General features: G+C 46.6%; 1 protein-coding gene across 2 annotated transcripts; it reads right to left on the bottom strand.

Moving 5' to 3' along the window:
- Positions 1–90: 90 nt before the first annotated feature.
- ZNF706 (zinc finger protein 706) lies at positions 91–10,677 on the bottom strand. 2 transcript variants are annotated; one of them, XM_039524747.1, is made up of 4 exons: positions 10,411–10,677; positions 5,657–5,793; positions 3,249–3,356; positions 91–2,580 (listed from the first exon to the last, which is right to left on the bottom strand). In XM_039524747.1, the coding sequence occupies exons 2-3, from the start codon at positions 5,789–5,791 to the stop codon at positions 3,261–3,263; spliced, it is 231 nt and encodes a 76-aa protein (XP_039380681.1). In that variant the 5' UTR covers positions 5,792–5,793; positions 10,411–10,677; the 3' UTR covers positions 91–2,580; positions 3,249–3,260. The 2 variants fall into 2 exon arrangements, with proteins under 2 accessions (XP_039380681.1, XP_039380682.1); XM_039524748.1 differs by having other exon boundaries at positions 10,355–10,472.
- Positions 10,678–18,720: the final 8,043 nt, after the last annotated feature.

An 18,720-nucleotide genomic window follows, 5' to 3' on the forward strand; every position in this document is an offset into this window, starting at 1 on the left:
TCAAGATTTAGAGCCAGCATAAATTAATTTAATAAAAATACAGGAATACTTGCTTTTAAAAGGCAGGAAATATCACATTTTACACTTTAGGTTTTTTAACTTGCTCTTTAATCAGACACAGTACAATGAACAATTGTGTCTTTTTAGCCAGAGTTAACAGGGTGCCATCCACAAAGTTAGAAGTGAGGAGACGAAACTCCCCTATTCCTTACCCCACACACAACTCTTTAAATCCATACATTGAGTATTTGCAGACAATACTAAATGAGGATAATTCCCCCACTAGTCCTGCATTCTCCCCATACTTTTGGGTTCAATTTATGAGAAAATGTTACAGTATTTCAGATTGCAACAGCTGTAAATAGGGAGTTTATCAATGTATAAAACTGAAGATCACCCTGGCCTTTACCAGTATCAACCGATGGTTATGTAGTTATCATATAGTTTTCAAAATGCAACAAAATTCTTAAGTAGTTTAATTTGTCCTACCAGTATGATGCCACTTTCCAGCCACCTTATTTGCTCATTAACTACATTTGCTACACAATCTGTAAATTAAAGCAATAAAAACATGTGTTTCAGCTTAGGGCTTTTTTTTGGGGTAAAAGATGCATCCCAGAACCTTCTCCTGAGAAAAACCAGACTACCAAATATCAGTCAATGTAAGGAACATTTTGTTCAGGGTATACTCATCTTATTTTTTGATGAAATTACAGTATGAGAACATTTAGGTACCCCTCAGCAACAAGTTGAAAGGCAGATTTCTTGTCTTGTGGGAGTCAGGCTAACTTCTAACATTAAGAAAAAATGAAGAGCTACATTCTAATGTCAGTACTAGTGCAGTACTGGATTATTTTCAGCAAACAAACAGGGTATCTATAAAAGTTCAGTGGTATACAGATTATGTCAGAGTGGGTATATTACAACGAAACTTTAGGCCAAAGTGAACATTTACAAAGAGATACAACTTAATATCACAGTAAGGAGGGTGGGAGGCTAGCCTGACACAAGTAATTCATTAAAAAGGGAAAGTAAGTGGACATAGAAAGAGGCTGTATTTGACTTGATACACCAAAAATACCACTTATTTCACGTGAATTTCATTAAAATCAAAGAATGTGTTCAACATGTACCAATGGTTACTTGGTCTGTCAGAAATAAGATTAGTTATTGTGGCTGCAGTTTGTTGTAACCAGTTTCTCAGCAATTCATAACATTTCCCCTCTGTCTAACCAATTTCAGAAGGTCTGTTCTTTGGCAGTACTACCTCAAATATATTTAGGATGGCTACTACTGTATACTGCAGACCTTCCAGCACAATTCAAATACATCAGTTTTAGATTCCCCCCGCGCCCCCCACCCACCCACTTTTGTACTCTGAGATTAGAATCAAGTCCATGATACACTTTATGAAGGTTAAATCTGTCCTCAAGTGCTCTCATCTAGGGGTTTCAGGTAAAGCTTAAAATTTTCCCTGGTAATGTTGGCAAGTCAGGACTGATTTAAGTTTAACTGGAAGTGATGTAGCTAGTCAGTCATTTGGCTTGTGTGCTTTCCAAAAGGCTTATTTTAAAGTTAATTGTCAAATAATTAGATCATTAGAGTTTGATTACTTTGCACACTTCTTGAAAAAAGTTGCTACTAAGATAGCCAGAGACTTTGGAGGGCGGGGGTGAAACGCGTGGTTCACTGCTTATGTGCATTTACAATCTTTCCAACTGAATTTTACAATGAAGAGCACAGTTACTTTAAGTTGATATAGCATTTGTGAACATTATTCAGATAAGCATGTCCAGAAATATTAAACTCTATTGTGTCTCAGCTTTGCCAGCCATGTACTAAACATTAAGGTTCACTTGTCTAACAAGAGTCTCGCCAGTGCATGAATAGAAGGAACAAGTTCCCTTACAGCAAAGGAGACCTGTTCTAAATGGCTTGTAGTACCCACACTCCCTAATAAACAGAACAAAAAAAAGGAGGAAGTCCCATAATTCTTATGCAGCTTCTTAGAAGTTGGCTATACCTCTTGAGTCAAGAAATTAAATTTTAGTAACCGAGCTCAAGCAGGCAGAACATTGGAAGGTAAACATAAGCAGTTTCCCTCTTAGGTTAGCTTTAGCTCAGCTTATTCTAATGCACATTAACTTTCAGTGGAATGAAACTGCTCACGTTTCTGGCAGGATGGAGAGAATTCCACTTCGTCCTCATTAGGATTTTATAAGGCAGATAATGTGGAAAGTTGAAACAGAACTTCTACAAGCATTTAACCTGTGATATTGTAAAAATCAAAATACTACTTTATTAAATGAGTTATTTTACACAATATGAACATCAGTATAATTACAATTGTAAAAAATGTTTATGACAAGTATGGACTGGTTTTCAGGATTTCCAAATAGGGCACAACTGTACATTTACACAGAATCGTCTTTGCATGAAGCTCAAGAGGGAACAGCATAAAAATATGAATGTTTCTGTAACCCCTTCATTTTTGCTGATCAACAGTTTGTTAGAAAAGCAGCTGCAGTTTTGTTATGTAAGGTCTGACTGTAGACGAGTCAATAGGTGCCATGAATTCACCTATTAAAAAAAAACACAAGAATTCAGTTAAACTGAACTGTTGCCCAACACTGCTCTAACTACTGCTTAGCTTCCAATCAATGAGAAGTGATACTGAACTAACTATGAACCAAAGGGTGTTTGATTATAGGTTTTTTGGGGGCAATGGTTTAGCTACCCTGCAAGTGTTCTCAAAAGATTAGTATCTACATAAATACTTTCTCTACCCAAGCCAAACAGTATATTTTTTTTATGTTGTGTAACAAAGCCTAAACATTTGGTCATGTGCTCAACAGCTCTAACTTCATTAAGTCTTGTATGGCAAGAAGGAAATAAAGTATCCTTTAGATTAAAGCATAAATTTTATTATAAATACTTTTTTCAAACACCTGAATACTCACATTCATTAGTTTGTATCAACCGCATGGGCAAGCCTCTCACCTAGCATTATATTTTTTCCCTTTAAGCTAGTATCAGTGATCCAAGCAAGGACCAGGCCTCCTGCTGCTGCAGTAAGCATGAGAAGCAACTTCATCATTACTAGTGATCTGAGGATGTGTTTTTAGTGTCAAGCTAACTAACTTCGGAGAAAATGAAGTAATTCTCAGATAGTGAATTAGCCTTGCTCACTGGCTATGATGATAAACAGTACAACTCAGATTTAGTTTTAAAAAAGTATATGTAATGACCTGTAAACAACTTTATGCCTGAACATCAGCCAATTCTGGAGGAAGCGGAGTCTTAGGGTGCTTGCTCTCAAAGTGCTGTTTGAAGGTCTTGGGGTCCGGCATTTGTGTCTGATTAAAAAACAAAATTATCTTTATGCATGGCAGAAGAGTGTTAGGTAAAATCTTTACACTGCACTGTTCTCCCCATTTCAAACCTTAAATTTTCTTCACCAAGGTCAACACAGGGCTTGACTTATTTTATTTATGAATGCAACATATGTATATAATTACCAAGCTTAGTGCCACAGTACTTCCAGCAGACAGGCTATCAAGATGCTATTGTGCATTACTATGCTAGTTTTAGAGAATCTCTGGCTCTATATTAACTACAATCCTGATTTTTAACTCCTGTTTTCAGCATATCATCACATACTTGTTTTATGCCACCTGTCAAGAATGCACTGAAAGATGTGCTCATTTTTATTAGAAATCTCCTTGCAGACATCAAGTTTATTTAATCTAGGATTTTACAAATAAATTATGTGAGAAGCCTACTCCCTTCAAAACCTCAGCCAAAGGATAAATATCTATCTTGTATAGAACTATGAAGCCAATTCATTTTTTATGGCTTCACTGGTACACTGAGGCCCAAAGAGTTGTTTGTAGTCTCTTAACCGATTGTTTCTAGAAATGTGTAGACTGCAACTTCTGACTGCATTAGTAGGAAAGCTGGCATATTTTGCAGAAAAGAATGGGGGGTGCATGCATCTGAGTGAGCAGTCCTTCATTGGGAAGCTTTCCATTACAGTTTATTACAAGTGACAGGTCTGTTCTAGGGCTGGCCCTTTAAATGAATGCACTCTATAAGAGGAAAGGCAGGATTCAGGAGAGTCAGTCAGGAGGAAAGTCAGAATCTGATTAGGTGCGTAAATTTCTGTTCTCTTGTCAAGACAAACTATTCTGGCAGAAATACGTAACTATTTATTAAACCCTGGCTACAGCTCTTAGCATCATGCTCAACAGTATCAGCCATCAATGATGGTGAGTCAGGAGCATCTTTTCTGCTGTGTATTTTACTTCATCTTTAAATGAAAAGTGGTCTCAGACCTCTAGAGAAGCCTTGTACTGCATACCAACTGAAAACATGAAAACTTGCAATTAAGCAGTCTGGAACCACTGGTCTACAAGGTGCTGATCTTTTACATGTAATCACAGGAAGCTACCTTCCCTCTTTCTAAGTTATCTATGTAGCTAAGGTTATACAGCCCAACAAAGTAATAGGGTTTCATATTATATGCACATAAACTACAAATATGCCTGGAGCAACTAGCCAGTTAACCCACTACACCTCTACCCCGATATAACGCGGTCCTCGGGAGACAAAAAAATCTCACCGCATTATAGGTGAGACCACGTTATAATCTAACTTGCTTTGCCCCACCCGTTCCTTGTTCCCTGACCAACCCCTCCAGAGACCCCCATTCCTAATCACCCCCAGGACCCACTCCTACCCAACCCCCCAGTCCCTTGACTGCTCCGACCCCTATCCACCCCTCCAGACAGGCACTCACCAGCAGCGGCGGGAAGCGGAGCAGCCTAGCCTATCCACTCCACTCCGCCAGCTCCCAGCCGCGGCGCTCCGCTTCCCGCCATTGGGGAAAGGATGCCCCACCCCCCGCACTCACCTGCGGCGGGAAGCGGAGCACTACTGCTGGGAGCTGGCTGGGGCTGAGCTGCTCTGCTTCTCGCCACCGGTGAGTGCGGGGAAGTTAGGGAAAGAACATTCTCCGCACTCACCTGCGGCAGGAAGTGGAGCGATGCAGCCCCAGCCCGCTCCACTCTGCCACCTCCCAGCTGCGGTGCTCTGCTTCCCACCGCAGGTGAGTGCGGGGAGGCTGGGAAAGGACGCCCCCCGTACTCACCTGCGGCGGGAAGCGGAGCACTGTGGCTGGGAGCTGGCAGAGTGGAGCGGGCTGGGGCCAGGCTGCTCTGCTTCCGCCACTGCTGGTGAGTGCAGGGGGATCCCTTCCCCCAAGCAACACGGCTGGGGCCAGGGTGAGGGAAACGGAGCGGGCTGCTCTCAGCCCACCCCTAATTTCCCGGGCCACTCTGGGACTGCAGGGCCCCCAAAAGTGCCCTCCCACAGCTCCTGCCCCCCAGACTCTGGGGGGAGCCCCTGACCACCCCCAAGACCCTATGCCCCTTATTGAACCCCTCGGCCCCAGCCTGGCCCGGCACCCTTAACATGCTGCTCAGAGCGGCATGTCAGAGCTTTACCATGTTGTATGTGAACCTGCGTTATATCCGCGTAGAGGTGCATTACCACAGAAGTATTTACTTTGTGGTTTCCACAACTTCTTCCTATAAAAGTCCTACTCTAGACTGGAAGAGTTGCCCACTGTAATGCTTTGTCTTCTGCTCCCCCTTACCCTACAAACAGTGCAGGTATATATTAAAGCAGCCTTGGCTGCAGCCTTCTGATCATGTCCTTGTTTCTTTTTCTGTCCAGCTTGCTTTTTGGCATTTTTCTGCTGCGACTGAATCTTCTGCTGTCCACGAGCCATATCTACAAACAAAGAAGGATGTTTAGTCTAAGTGAGAAAGACTGTTTTGGCTACCGACTCAGAAGGTATCCTTATGAGCAAAGAGTCATATGCTCTCTCCATATGGCCTACTCAATTCACATGAGGCAGACACATGGACATCTCTGTTCAGGTTCCTTGTGTAAAATACCTCTGTACTTAGAGTACTTTTTTTATATGAAAAGTGGTTAGTAGGTTCCATGCTAAAGCTTCCTCCTAAATGACACTTCAAAGCCCATCTTTTAGAGAGGTATTTTCAGTGGATAAACAGTAAAACCAATTAGTTTCCCTTTATATGCACTTATTTTCTAATTCCAGCTCAGGTAAATAAATTCAGGTTTAAAGATCTCACTTTGGTTTAATCAATTGATTTTCTAAGTAATAAAGCCCTAAACATTTCCAGATGAAACCTGAATTGGGCCATAGGTGTCAAGACAGTGATTATTGAACTGTTGTCCATGGATCACTGGTTTCTATGGAGCACTTGCTAGGGGTCTGTGTAAAGCAAAGTAACACGGTGCTGCCTCTCCCTAATGCAAGCTGGAGCACAGAACTATAAAATCAGATCCAATGGAGCCAGGCTAGCTGCCTCCATCAAAAGCCACTACTACGTATAGAACAGGGGTCGACAACCTTTCAGAAGTGCTGTGCCGAGTCTTCATTTATTCACTCTAATTTAAGGTTTCGCGTGCCAGTAATACATTTTAATGTTTTTAGAAGGTGTCTTTCTATAAAAGTCTATAATATATAACAATTATTGTTGTATGTAAAGTAAATAAGGCTTTTAAAATGTTTAAGAAGCTTCATTTAAAAGTAAATTAAAATGCAGAGTCCCCCGGACCAGTGTCCCAGGACCCAGGCAGTGTGAGTGCCACTGAAAATCAGCTTGCATGCGGCCTTCAGCACACATGCCATAGGTTGCCTACCCCCTGGTATAGAATGACAAGAAGAGGAGATAGGAGCTGCCCTCAGGGACTGAAGTCATCCACCATCAGGGAAAGGATGTCAGACATGGGAATAGGATAAATGGACAGTCTATATAGTGGAGCAGGTATTTCATGGAAAACTTGCTTCCAAATTTCTACTCTACCTGCCAATTCCTCATTTAAAGTATTTTTTTTTAAACTGATGTTTATTTGTATTGCAGAAGTACCTGGAAACCCAGTCCCACAGTGCTAGTCACTACATGAATATAAAAAGACAGTCCCTGCCCCAAAGTTTTTACAGTCCATGTAATTCTATAGCTACCAACTGTAAAAGAGGATTATGAAGTCACAAGGTGAGAAAAAAGCATGAAGTGAAAATTCCATGCAAGTTTTCTTAGAAAGAAGATACAGAAATGCAATAGATTTCTTATGTTCAACAACTTCCATGAAATAGATTTTTGTTTAAAAGAATCTAAGGAGCCAGTTTTAACTATTTCTGTACCAAAACTATTTAAAGAAAAGCTATAGTGATTTTATCGCATTAAATAAACAAACACTATATTAGTAATGAGTTTTCAGGATGTTAGAAAGACCTGTCACAATTTCACTATTAATGGTTTCAACTGAAACTGTCATTACACTGATACATGCTATACTCCTGGGGGAATTCTGTGCCAGTGCACGCACACAGAATTCATGCCCCCTGCAGATTTCTTTGCTTCCCTGCAGAAAAAAGATTTTGACAGGGAAGCAAACGGAAGCCGCAAAAGCAGCCATGCACCCATCCCCAGAATGGTGGGTGTGTCGCTTTGGGTGCCCAGAGCAGCCAGCAGTGAAGTAAATCACCACTCTGTTTGGAGGGGGGGGGGGGGGAAGAGGAGAGAGAGAGAGAGAGAGAAGAGCTAGGGATGCCCTGGCCAGTGGCTCCTTCCCTGTGCCAGGCTCAGCTGCTAATCCTGACTGGGCAAGGACTGGATTTCCTCTTTGCCTGCAAGGAGTGGCCGGAGCCAGGTCAGACCCACCCCCAGAAACCTTCCCATAGCTGCAGGAAGCTCCACGCTGCCCTTCCCCTGCTTCCTGCTCGCCCATCTGCCAAACCCCCTAATGTATCCAGAGCCCCCTGTACCCAGACCCACACTACCCCTGTGCCTCACCCGCTGCATCCTCCCACACACCCACAACCTCTGGCACCGGAACCCCCTCCCCCATGTCCTACCCCCTAAGGTTCCCCCTGCTGAGCCTCACCTCCTCAGCATCCAGACCACCACCCGCTGAACCTCACCTGCTCCTGCACCTGGACCACCCAGAGAGCCCTGCCCCACCAAGCCTCACCCCCTTGTACTCCCAATCCTCCTCCAATATCCCTACATCCGAACCCACACCTCACTGAGCCTTACCCCCTTCATCCAGAGCCCCCCTGCAAGCAGACCCCCACCAAACCCCATCTCCTTGCACTTGGATCCCTACCCCCCTGCACCTAGACCAATCTCTGCTGAGCCCCACCCACTGCACTCAAACCCCCACCCCGATGAGCCTCACACCCCCTACACTCAGACCACCCCCTCCTGCACCCAGATCTCCATCTTACCCAGCCCCGAGACCCCCTCCTGCTGATCCCCAACTACCTTCAACAGGACCCCACTGCTGAGTCCCATTGCTCCTGCACCCAGAACCCCACCCCAACAAGCCCCTGTGAATCCAGTCACCCCTGCACTGCACCCCCCAGTGAGCTGCCCACATGCAGATTTCCCCACCCAGAACCTTCTCACCCCAGATCAAGTCCCTCCACACTTGGAACCTACGGGACTGAGCCTGCCTGCCCATACCTGGTGCGGAGGGGCAGGGCCCGAGGGTGTTTCTGGGACAGACCCAGCCCTTGTACTGCGTCAGAGCTGGGCTGCAGCCTCACTGCCAAGTGAAGAGTAATTTCCCACCTCCCTGCAGCCAGTGGCCTATCCCACCTACTGCCTTGCTGGAATCTCCACATTTACTGACAAATAAAATTTGCAGAATTTTAAAATATTGTAATTTTCACGTTTTAGTACAGAATTCCCTCAGGAGTAATCCCAGCAAGGGCCTCAAACTGTCTATGTAGCGTACACGGAAGAATGTGCACTTCCTGTTTCAAAAGCAAGGGCCTTCAGTTAACTGTAAAAATCTTTACATTTCCTAGTTAATTTAATAGAAGACTTCATTCATCTAAAGGCTGCTCTACACTAGTGTAAAGATTGTTTTAAAACAAATACGGAGAGACTAAAATTCTCTTTAAACAACATCCAGATGTGGAAAACAGAGTGGGTTTTAGTAATCTCAGTTATTTCTCCTGACAACAGTTGCACCTCAATTAAAAAGTGTTACAATATGTTTTATTTAGTGTCTTGATATTAGTTTGCTAAAAAGGCCACTAGACAAGCACAGTGGCTTATTATATTGAGGATGCCCATAAATATGGAGCTGGGTTTTTTTGTTTTGTCTAGTTAACTAAAAAAAAGCATTTCTTTGAAAAGATTGGGCTTTCAGATTTGGCCCAGCTAGACTTAGTTTAAAATACTGTAAGTTACACAATGTAATTCCAATATGCAGAATTTGAACATTAAGTGTACTGGCAAGCTAAATATTTCTAACTCTCTTGGAATACTACAGTACTGTCACTTCCAGAGTTTGCTTAAAACAATTACATTCAGCCACAACTCAACCAATTCCATATTTCAGAGTTAAAGTAATATATTATGATGACTTTCCTGTTTTCTTAAAGAAACACCCTTCAAGAACTTAACAAACTGGCCCAAAATCTTGATTTAATACAGACTTGCATGACAGGACATAAAAGAAACTTTAAAAAGCTTGTTAGAAATGTTTAACATTAGAGCAGTCACAGTGAAGTTAGAAGGCGCAAATGCTAAATAGCACAACTCGATTGACGCCCAGGGTATTGCAATACACCTCATACTAAGTTGTTTTCTTGTAAAACAACAAGGATTGCAAGTAACCAAAACCGGAAAGTCAAACTAGAAGCAGAACGTTCATATTCTGAGACTAGACAGCAGCAGCTGCTTCCTCTGATACTTTCAGAGGCTACAAATAGGTTAAAAATGTTCAGTTTAGTTTCCAGCAAGATCGCCCAGGGCCCTAGGCTCAAACTCCCTGTGATGAAGCAGAACCAACCTCAGGCAGCAGCAGCCTGGTTGGGACCGAGAATTCAGTCCGGCTCCGAGGGCGGCGTACAAGCACTTCAACCCCTTCGGGGTGACCCCGGAGGGCCGGGGAGAAGCCAGCGGCTGCAGGGCTCCAAGCTGCGGGTGAGCGCGGCCCCCCCGGACCGGACTGCAAGGGACGAGCCGGGGGCACAGGGACAACGCTGCGCTCGGCCGCGCTCCCTGACCCCGGGGCCCAGGCAGGCAGGGACCGGGAGCGCGGAGTCCGCCCCCACCGGCAGGTTTCGCCACCGCCCAGCCACCGTGAATGCGGATTCCCTCTACCGGGAGAAGCGCCGCCGCCGCAGCCCGGCCTCCCGCCGCACCGGGAACACCCCAGCCCCCACCTCAGGCCGCGGCCCAAGGAGATGCCGGGGCCGGGGCGCTCCCCGCCCGCCGCCCACGGGCCCCCTCTCCCCTCATACCCGGGGGAAGGGTCCGGCTCCCGCCTACGGCAGCGCCCTGCGGGGTCCCCGCTTACCCGGACGAGCCCGGCCGGCCCAGGCGCTAGCGAGCAGGGTGGGGGGGAAGGCTCCGTGCGGCCCCGCAGCAGCCGCGGCCGCCGCCTGCCCGAGAGGAGGATGGAGGAGTCGGCGCCCCCCAACTGCGCATGCGCGCCGCGCTGCCTCTCCCCCTCCGCGCGCCGGCCAATGGCGGCGGCGCCGCCCTCTTACATAACGCAGGGGCGGGAGCGGGGCCGCCACAGGAACAGGGGGCGGAGCCGCAGAACCGCCCCCGGTGCCCGGATGCTGCAGCCTCCCGCTCCCGGGAGGAGCCGGGGACATTTGCTTCCCGCGGGGACGGGAGAAACGTGCTTCCTGCGCGTGCCCCGGGTGTGCGGGGGGTGGGCCTGAAAATCCCGCCCCTCGGCTCGGGGCTTTCATGGAGATAATGGGGACTAAGGGGCGTGGCCTCCCCTCGGGTGCTAGAGAGGGGAGAGCCTCTGCCGAGTCACGTGGGGACAGAGTCGGGGGTAGGTTCCCGGGCCCTAAACGTTCAACTGTCCCCTCAACAAAATCCGAGCTGGGAATGGGGGCGCGAGCAGGGGCATCCCTGAGCATGGGACCCCTCTTAACTCGGCCGCCTGTTCACACGCCACAGGCGCCTGATGCGCTGCCAAATCCTCCGTCCCCTTTCTCAGCTGTACACGTGCAGATTGTTGAACTCAAACCACTCTTAGCAGCGCTTTAAATAGAGGCCACTTCATTTCCCCATCAAAGACATATTGACTGCATCTACATTGAGGATTTGAGGGCAATCTCTGTTGCTCTAGCACCAATGCAGCTCCACTAGTGCTGGTGTGAAAGGCACTTGTGCTGTGGTCTATTGTGCACTGCCATTAAACTGAGACAGGTGCATAGAGGGATACCTTAAAGCACAGAGACATTGGGACTCAAGAATTAAGCTCCCCCTTTCACATAGTGCCTGTGTCACTAACAGTGCCACCAAACCAGTAAGTCAATTGCAAATGAAACCAGTTCCTGAGTGTCTGTGTGACTCTCAGGGCATGTCTACACTGCAACGGAAGGTGACACTGTAGCATGGGTAGGCAAAGCTAGTTCAGGTACAATCTAGGGAGCATGGGTAACAATAGTAGTGTAGATATAGAAGCATGGACTAGCAACTAGAGTCCCCTGTGGGCTCATACTCTGGTTGGGCTTCAGCAGAGGCTAGCACGTGGCCATTCTACACAGCAGCTGGGAGATGTAATTCCCAACATGGCTAGAAATACACGTGCTAGCTGTGTTTGAACTAGCACCTAAAAATAGCAGTATGGTCATGTGGGGCAGTTAGCCTGAGTCGCTGCGGGTATGTACACAGGGGGGTTGGGTGGGGTTGTATTCTGGCAGTTAGCCTGAGCCACTGGCGGTGCTGCTGTGGCCACACTGCTATTTTTAGCATGCTAGTTCAAGCAAACTGCCAGAGTACAATCCTGCCCAACTCCCACTCTGATACCTTCTTGTGGCAGGTTGGGAGTTAAGTGGGTGCATTAAAGCCTAAATTTCCTTCTAGATTATTTCCCAATTGATCTGGCTCATAACTGTTCAACTTTGTGAAACTGTCCCTCTTAAAGCATCAGGTCCATAGATTCCTGGTTTGGACTCTAGTGCACACACAGCAGACATGCTAGTTAGAATGCAATAACACTCCAACACCACTTTTCACCTTGTCTACATAAACCCTAACCCTGAATGAGGAAGATTAATAGAATAAGGAATGTTGTTATCTTTAGTTACTGTGTCTCGCTCTCCTATTCTGCACTGAGCTCCTGCTTAGGACTTTGCTATTCCCTCCTTCTTGCTACCAGGGGCGGCTCTACAAAGTAGGCTGCCCTTCCCCAGTCCCGCGGCGGGTCCCCTCTTCCCGCGGCTCCGGCATCCTGGGGAGGGCGGCATTTGGCTCCGATGGAGCTCCCGCCGGCATGCCTGCGGCAGGTCCACCGGAGCCCGGGACGAGCGGACCTGCCGCAGTCATGCCTGCGGGAGCTCAACCGGAGCCGCGGGAAGACGGGACCCGCCGCAGTCATGCCTGCGGCAGGTCCGCTTGTCCCGGGCTCCGGTGGACCTGCCGCAGGCATGCCGGCGGGAGCTCCACCGGAGCCAAATGACGCCCTCCCCAGGATGCCGCCCCAAGCGGGCGCTTGGCCCGCTGGTGCCTAGAGCCGCCCCTGCTTGCTACCAATTGAAAGAAACAGTACACAATCTCAGAATGGGTGGATGTCCTGCTTCTGAGGTGAAGAGCTGAACTCAGATGTTAAATGTAAGTAGACAGAACTTGGTCCACTGCATCAATTTATCCAAGAAATGTATATAGTCAACAACGCACTTTTCACACAGTTTGAAGTCTTAATGAAAATTTAGGCAAGAGATGTCAGTGATCAATGTTATCCATAAATATCTGTGGAAATGTACATAAAGGTCCTTCTTGTCGCAGATTTAGAACACCTGAAATAATAGGCTGCATTACCAATAAGTATTTATAGGGGAGCAATCCTGTGATACTATGGATTAAATCTTCACTAATACAAAAGGGCACAGTTCCATTGACTTCAGGAGAGGTACAGACACTAAGCCTTGTCTACATTACAAAATTAAGTTGACTTAAGTTACGCTGTTGTACAGCCACTGCAGTAATTAAACTGCTGTTGCATGTCCACACCATGCTCCTTGTGTTGCCAGTGTGTGTCCACAGTAGCAGCACTTGCATCAATGCAGAGAGCAGGGCACCATGGGTAACTATCCTACTGTGCACCTTACCACCATCTAGCACGGTGTGTTTTGGGAAGGGTTTGCAATGTCACAGGGGTGGTAGGGAACATATGTTCAGCATCCCATGATGCAGTTTTCTCCATCCCATCATTCCATGGACATTCTATTACGTTTTGCGCCACTTTTCAAAAGCCCCACTAGCCTGCATGTCTACCATCTCTGTGAGAAGCATGGAGCCAACACTGCTCTTCAGTATTGCAACAAACACAATGCGCCTAATCCTGTAATATTTCAGGAGGTGCGAGTCTGATGCTGATGCCTTGGTGGCTGTCTTGCTGTGCGCTGTGGAAAGAAACAATTCAAGATTGCTGTCGGCATTCATGGAGCAGCTGCACATGATGGACCACTGGTTCTGGGCCTTAGAAACAAGCACTGAGTGGTGCAATCGCATCATTATGCTGGTATAGGATGATGAGCAGCAGCTGCAGAACTTTCGGATGCGCAAAGCCACATTCCTAGAACTGTGTGCAGAACTCGCCCCAGCCCTCTGGCACAGCGACACCAAAACGAGAGCTGCACTCACGATGGAGAAAAGAGTGGTGATTGCTCTGTGGAAGCTGGCAACACCAGATTGCTACCGATCAGATGGGAATCAATTTGGAGTCGATAAATCCACTTTTGCGATGCAAGTGTGCAGGCCCATTAATCACATCCTGTTATGCAGTACTGTGATTCTGGGCAATGTGCAGAAAATAGTGGATGGTTTTGCAGAAATGGGGTTCCCAAACTGAGGTGGGTGATAGATGGCACACATATCTGTATCTTGGCACCATACCACCTTGCCACAGAGTACATTAACAGAAAGGGCTACTTTTCTATGGTGTTGCAAGCACTGGTGGATCACTGGGGTCATTTCACCAACATCAATGTGGGCTGGTCAGGGAAGATGCATGATGCACACATCTTTAGGAACACAAACCTGTACAGAAAGCTGCAAGCAGGGACTTTCCTGACCAAAAGATTACCAGTGGGAATGTTTGAAATGCCAATAGTGATCCTGGGAGACCCTGCCTACCCCTTACTTCTGTGGTTCATGAAGCTGTACTAAGGCCATCTCAACAGCATCAAGGAGCACTTCAGCAACATGCTCAGCCGATGCAGAATGACAGTTGAATGTGCCTTTGGACGTTTGAAGGGCCTCTGGCGCTGTCTACTCAAGAGATTAGACCTCAGTGAGGAAAATATCCCCATGGTCATAGTTTCCTGCTGTGGGCTTGATAATACCTGTGTAGCAAAGGGGGAGAAGTTTCTACAGGAGTGGAGCATGGAGGTGGATCATTTGTCTGATTTTGAGCAGCCATATATGGGCTATAAGAAGGGCTCAACGGGGACCTATTCAGCTCATGGAGGCTTTGAAGGAGCATTTTACAATGAGACACAGTAATTTGTGTTGCTGTAGCATGCTGTGCCAGGCACTGTTTTTTGCACCATGCTATGAACCTTGTAATGAGTGTTTGTGCTCTAATATAACAATGCAAATGCAACTGTTGCTGTTTATAGTATCTTTGAATGTTGGGCACAGCCGCCATATGTTGGAGACTAGACGAATAAAGATTGATTAATATTTCAAAAATAGATTTTTATTCCACAGCCATGCAAATATTACTATTCAAAGCTAAAATAGTTTTACCTGAATGTATAAAGTTTATATTTAAAGGGGAAGAAACGGGGAATTTTCAAATGCATATACCAGTGTAGTTTCTCACAGCTGGGCATATGTGTGTCTGTCATTTTGTATACTCTCTCGCAAGGTGGAGTGGCTGGGGGTACTTATGCGGCCCCGGAAGAGATGTGAAATGTGTGTGAGGAGAGTTTGGGAGGTCCTGGAATGCAGTTCTTTATGGGCTGCACGGGGAGGTAAGCATGGATGTATTCAGTCTGATGTTCGATCAGGGACTGCAGCATGTCTGTTTGCTTCCTAAGAAGTGCTATCATCTCTTGCTGCCCGTTTTTCCTATCCTCATCATCCTTCTGCATTTGTCATTGATCATGACCCTTCAAGCCCTCTGCTCACAATCCAAAGTGCCAGAGGCTTGCAGGACATCCTGGAACATGTCTTCCTTTGTCCTCCTCCTTCTCCTCTTTATCTGGCTGATGTGGATGGAGAGATCCACACAGTCAGGGCCGGCTCCAGGCACCAGCATTCCAAGCTGCTGCTTCGGGCGGCAGTCTGCATGGGGTGGCAAACCCAGTGTTTTTGCCCCCAAGTAGCGCGCCAAATTGCCACTGCAGACAGCAGGGTCAGTCTGTGTGCCGTTAGGGCAGCACGCATGTTTTCGCGGCGGCGGCGGCAATTCAGCAGCAGCTTCTATGTTCAGCTGTGCGCGGTGGCGCAGCTTCTGTCTTCCGGCAGAAGACAGAAGCTGCCACCAAATTGCTGCCGCTGCGGAAACACATGTGCCGCCCTAACGGCGCAGGGACTGCCCCCGCCATCAGCGGTGGCAATTCGGTGCGCTGCTTGGGGCGGCAAAAACAGTAGAGCCGACCCTGCTCAAGGTCACTTTTGCAGCTGCTAAAGAAACAATGGACAGATGTACTTCTGTGAGTGCATTCACTCCCCTTGATCCGCACATGTTACAAGCACAACATTCTTACTTCCCCTTGGGATTCATACAGCCTGGTAGCAGTCCCAGCCATGGTGAGTCTGGCTTGGCGGGGAAGAGGTGATTCGGGACAATAAAGTGGGGGTAGTACTCTGGCATCAGTACAAGTAGATAGGGTAGTTGAACTGAATGCTGGCACCATTCTCCACAGGTGGTGGTGATTTTTGCTGATATCTCATTCATGAGGATAACCCAGGCTGAAAGGGAACAGCTCCTGCACGCATCCGGCTACAGACTGGCTCCATATGCTGCTAGCCTGTGTGCTGCAGTGGTGCCTTCTGAAATAATTGCTGACTGGCATGGGAAAGTGTCCTACCACAGGGGAAGAAGTAAGGCAGCCCTCTCCAGAAACCTTTGACAGATGTGTGACAGGTTGGATCACAGAAACCCCCTTGGAGCTGCCAACTGATGTGCAAGACTACTTCTGCCTCTGCTTTCCCTGCCAGCTCAGGACTCCATAGCCCTGCCAGCCACAAACACAGACCCAGGTCTGAACCATGTCCCACAAACTGCAGGTTTCACTGAAAGCAGCTTAAGAAGTGTTCCTGTCTTTAACACTCAGATGCCCAACTCCCTATGGGGTCCAAACCTCAAATAAATCCATTAACTCATAAATTGTTCGCCCTCTATAACACTGATAGAGAGATATGCACAGCTGTTTGCCTCCCCTCCCCAGGTATTAATACATACTCTGGGTTAATTAATAAGTAAAAAGTGATTTTATTAAATACAGAAAGTAGGATTTAAGTGGTTCTGGGTAACAGACAGAACAAAGTGAATTACCAAGCAAAATAAAATAAAACACGCAAGTCTATGCCTAATACAGTAAGAAACTGAATACAGATAAAACCTCACCCTCAGAGGTGTTACAGTAAGCTTCCTTTTACAGACTAGTCTCCTTCTAGTCTGGGTCCAGCACTCACTCACCCCCCCCAGTTACTGTCCTTTGTTCCAGTTTCCTTCAGGTATCCTTTGGGGGTGGAGAGGCTATCTCTTGAGCCATCTGAAGACAAAATGGAGGGCTCTCCCATGGGCTTAAATAGACTTTCTCTTGTTGGTGGAGACTCTCTCCTCTCTCCTATGCAAAGTCAAGCTTCAAGATGGAGTTTTGGAGTCACATGGGCAAGTCACATGTCCATGCATGATTCAGTTTTTACAGGCAGCAGCCATTGCCCACATGCTATCTTGAATGTCTCCAGGAAGACTTCTTATGTGGATTGGAGCCTTCCAAGATCCATTGTTTGTTAAATGTTTCTTGATTGGGCACTTAATTTGTACATTCCTTTCTCAAGGAGCTGACCAAATGCTTTACTAAGGCTACTTAAAAATCAAGCAAGTACACAGCCAATATTCATAACTTTGAATATAAAAATGATACATGCATACAAATGAATAGATTCAATAGATCATAACCTTTACAGAGATATGTTACATGGCATATATAGCATAAAACATATTCCAGTTATGGCATATATACATTCAGAAGCATATTTCCATAAAGCCTTAGGGGTGCAATGTCACAAGATGATTGCAGACTACCTCCAGGAAAGTTTCTTAGAGATCTCGATGGAGGATTCACGGGAATGAGAAGCAGATCGCAACTGCACCCCTATAGGTTATTTCACTGTTTTAGCCTGATCTTTAAAAAAGATGTGTCCCTGTTATATTGAAGCAAACTGAGTACTTGCCAGAGGTTCCCTCCCCTGCATCAGGCTTGCTGATGCTGAACTACTGGGAGTGGCTTGACTGCTTAGGAGTCAAAAACAGGTCCTGGCTCAGGATCACACACCACTGGATCCAGGATCCACAGCACTGGATCCCCCAGTCACCTATTCCGTATATGCCACCTCCTTCCTCATTCTGCACCTCATCCTCCAGGTTCACTGCAGTGCCCTGTGATTCCATCTCCCCTGATTAGGGTTGCCACCCCTCCAGGATTCTCATAGAGTCTCCAGGAATTAAAGATTAATCTTGAATTGATGATTATGGCATGTAATGAAACCTCCAGGAATACATCCAACCGAAATTGGCAATGCTACCCTGACATATTCACAGGGTGCTTGGCGGTGGAGGTGAGGTCACCGCCAAGGATGCCTGCAGCTCCTTGTAGAAGCAGCATGTTTGCAGCTCTGCACCAGAGCGATTGTTTGCTGCCTTCTGGCACACCTGCCTCAGCTCCTCGACTATTCATGCGGCACTGCTGCATGTCCATGTTGTAGCCCTTTTCCACCATGCCTTGAGCAATCTGGCTATAGATATTGAAGTATGACTGACTGCACAGCCTCCTTTCACCACAGATCCAGGAGATCCACCACCTCTGGTGTATTCCAGACAGTTGCTATATTAGCTCTCCATGCTGAGCAAACAGAAAATGGAATTTCAAAAATTCCCAGGGCTTTAAAAGGGGAGGGATATGCAGCTGTGTACCTGACCACTGGCAGTGGAGTTCAAAAAGGTGACCAAAGCCGTCACAGTGGAGCATTGTGGGACATTTCCTGAAGGCCACTAAAATTGATGTAAACAATGCAGTGTTTACACTGACACTGAGTCATCCTAACGATGTTGACCTAAGCCTCTTGCTGAGATGGATTTATTAGGTCAGCGGAGCAGGAGAGTTACAGTGCTGAGAGGAACATAATAGTGTAGATACCTACATAATTAGGTCAACATAAGTTGCCTCATGTAGCCCTAACTCTGTTGAGTAGACCAGGCCCTAGACTGATGGTGAAATTTGGTCTGATATATTTTTCTCTGTAAGGATGTAACTCACTTAACTGGTCCAACCAATTAAATGGAAATACTGGGAGAACTTCTTCTTACCTTTTGCTCAATTTTTTCTCCATGACTTCTCCCAGAGGCCTGCACATGTGCCTCTTAACATTCCCATTGAAAAATTGTTCACTTATGTATGTGTCTCTG

This window comes from Mauremys reevesii, linkage group 2, assembly GCF_016161935.1.
Source record: "Mauremys reevesii isolate NIE-2019 linkage group 2, ASM1616193v1, whole genome shotgun sequence".
NCBI lineage: Eukaryota > Metazoa > Chordata > Testudines > Geoemydidae > Mauremys > Mauremys reevesii.

What these genes read in the sequence shown, in the direction of transcription:
- ZNF706 (XM_039524747.1), bottom strand. Translation starts at nt 5,791, where the DNA reads ATGGCTCGTGGACAGCAGAAGATTCAGTCGCAGCAGAAAAATGCCAAA. An exon ending in ATACCTGCACTGTTTGTAGG is followed by an intron (nt 3,357 to 5,656) that starts GTAAGGGGGAGC and finishes TTTTTTAATCAG; the next exon opens with ACACAAATGCCGGACCCCAA.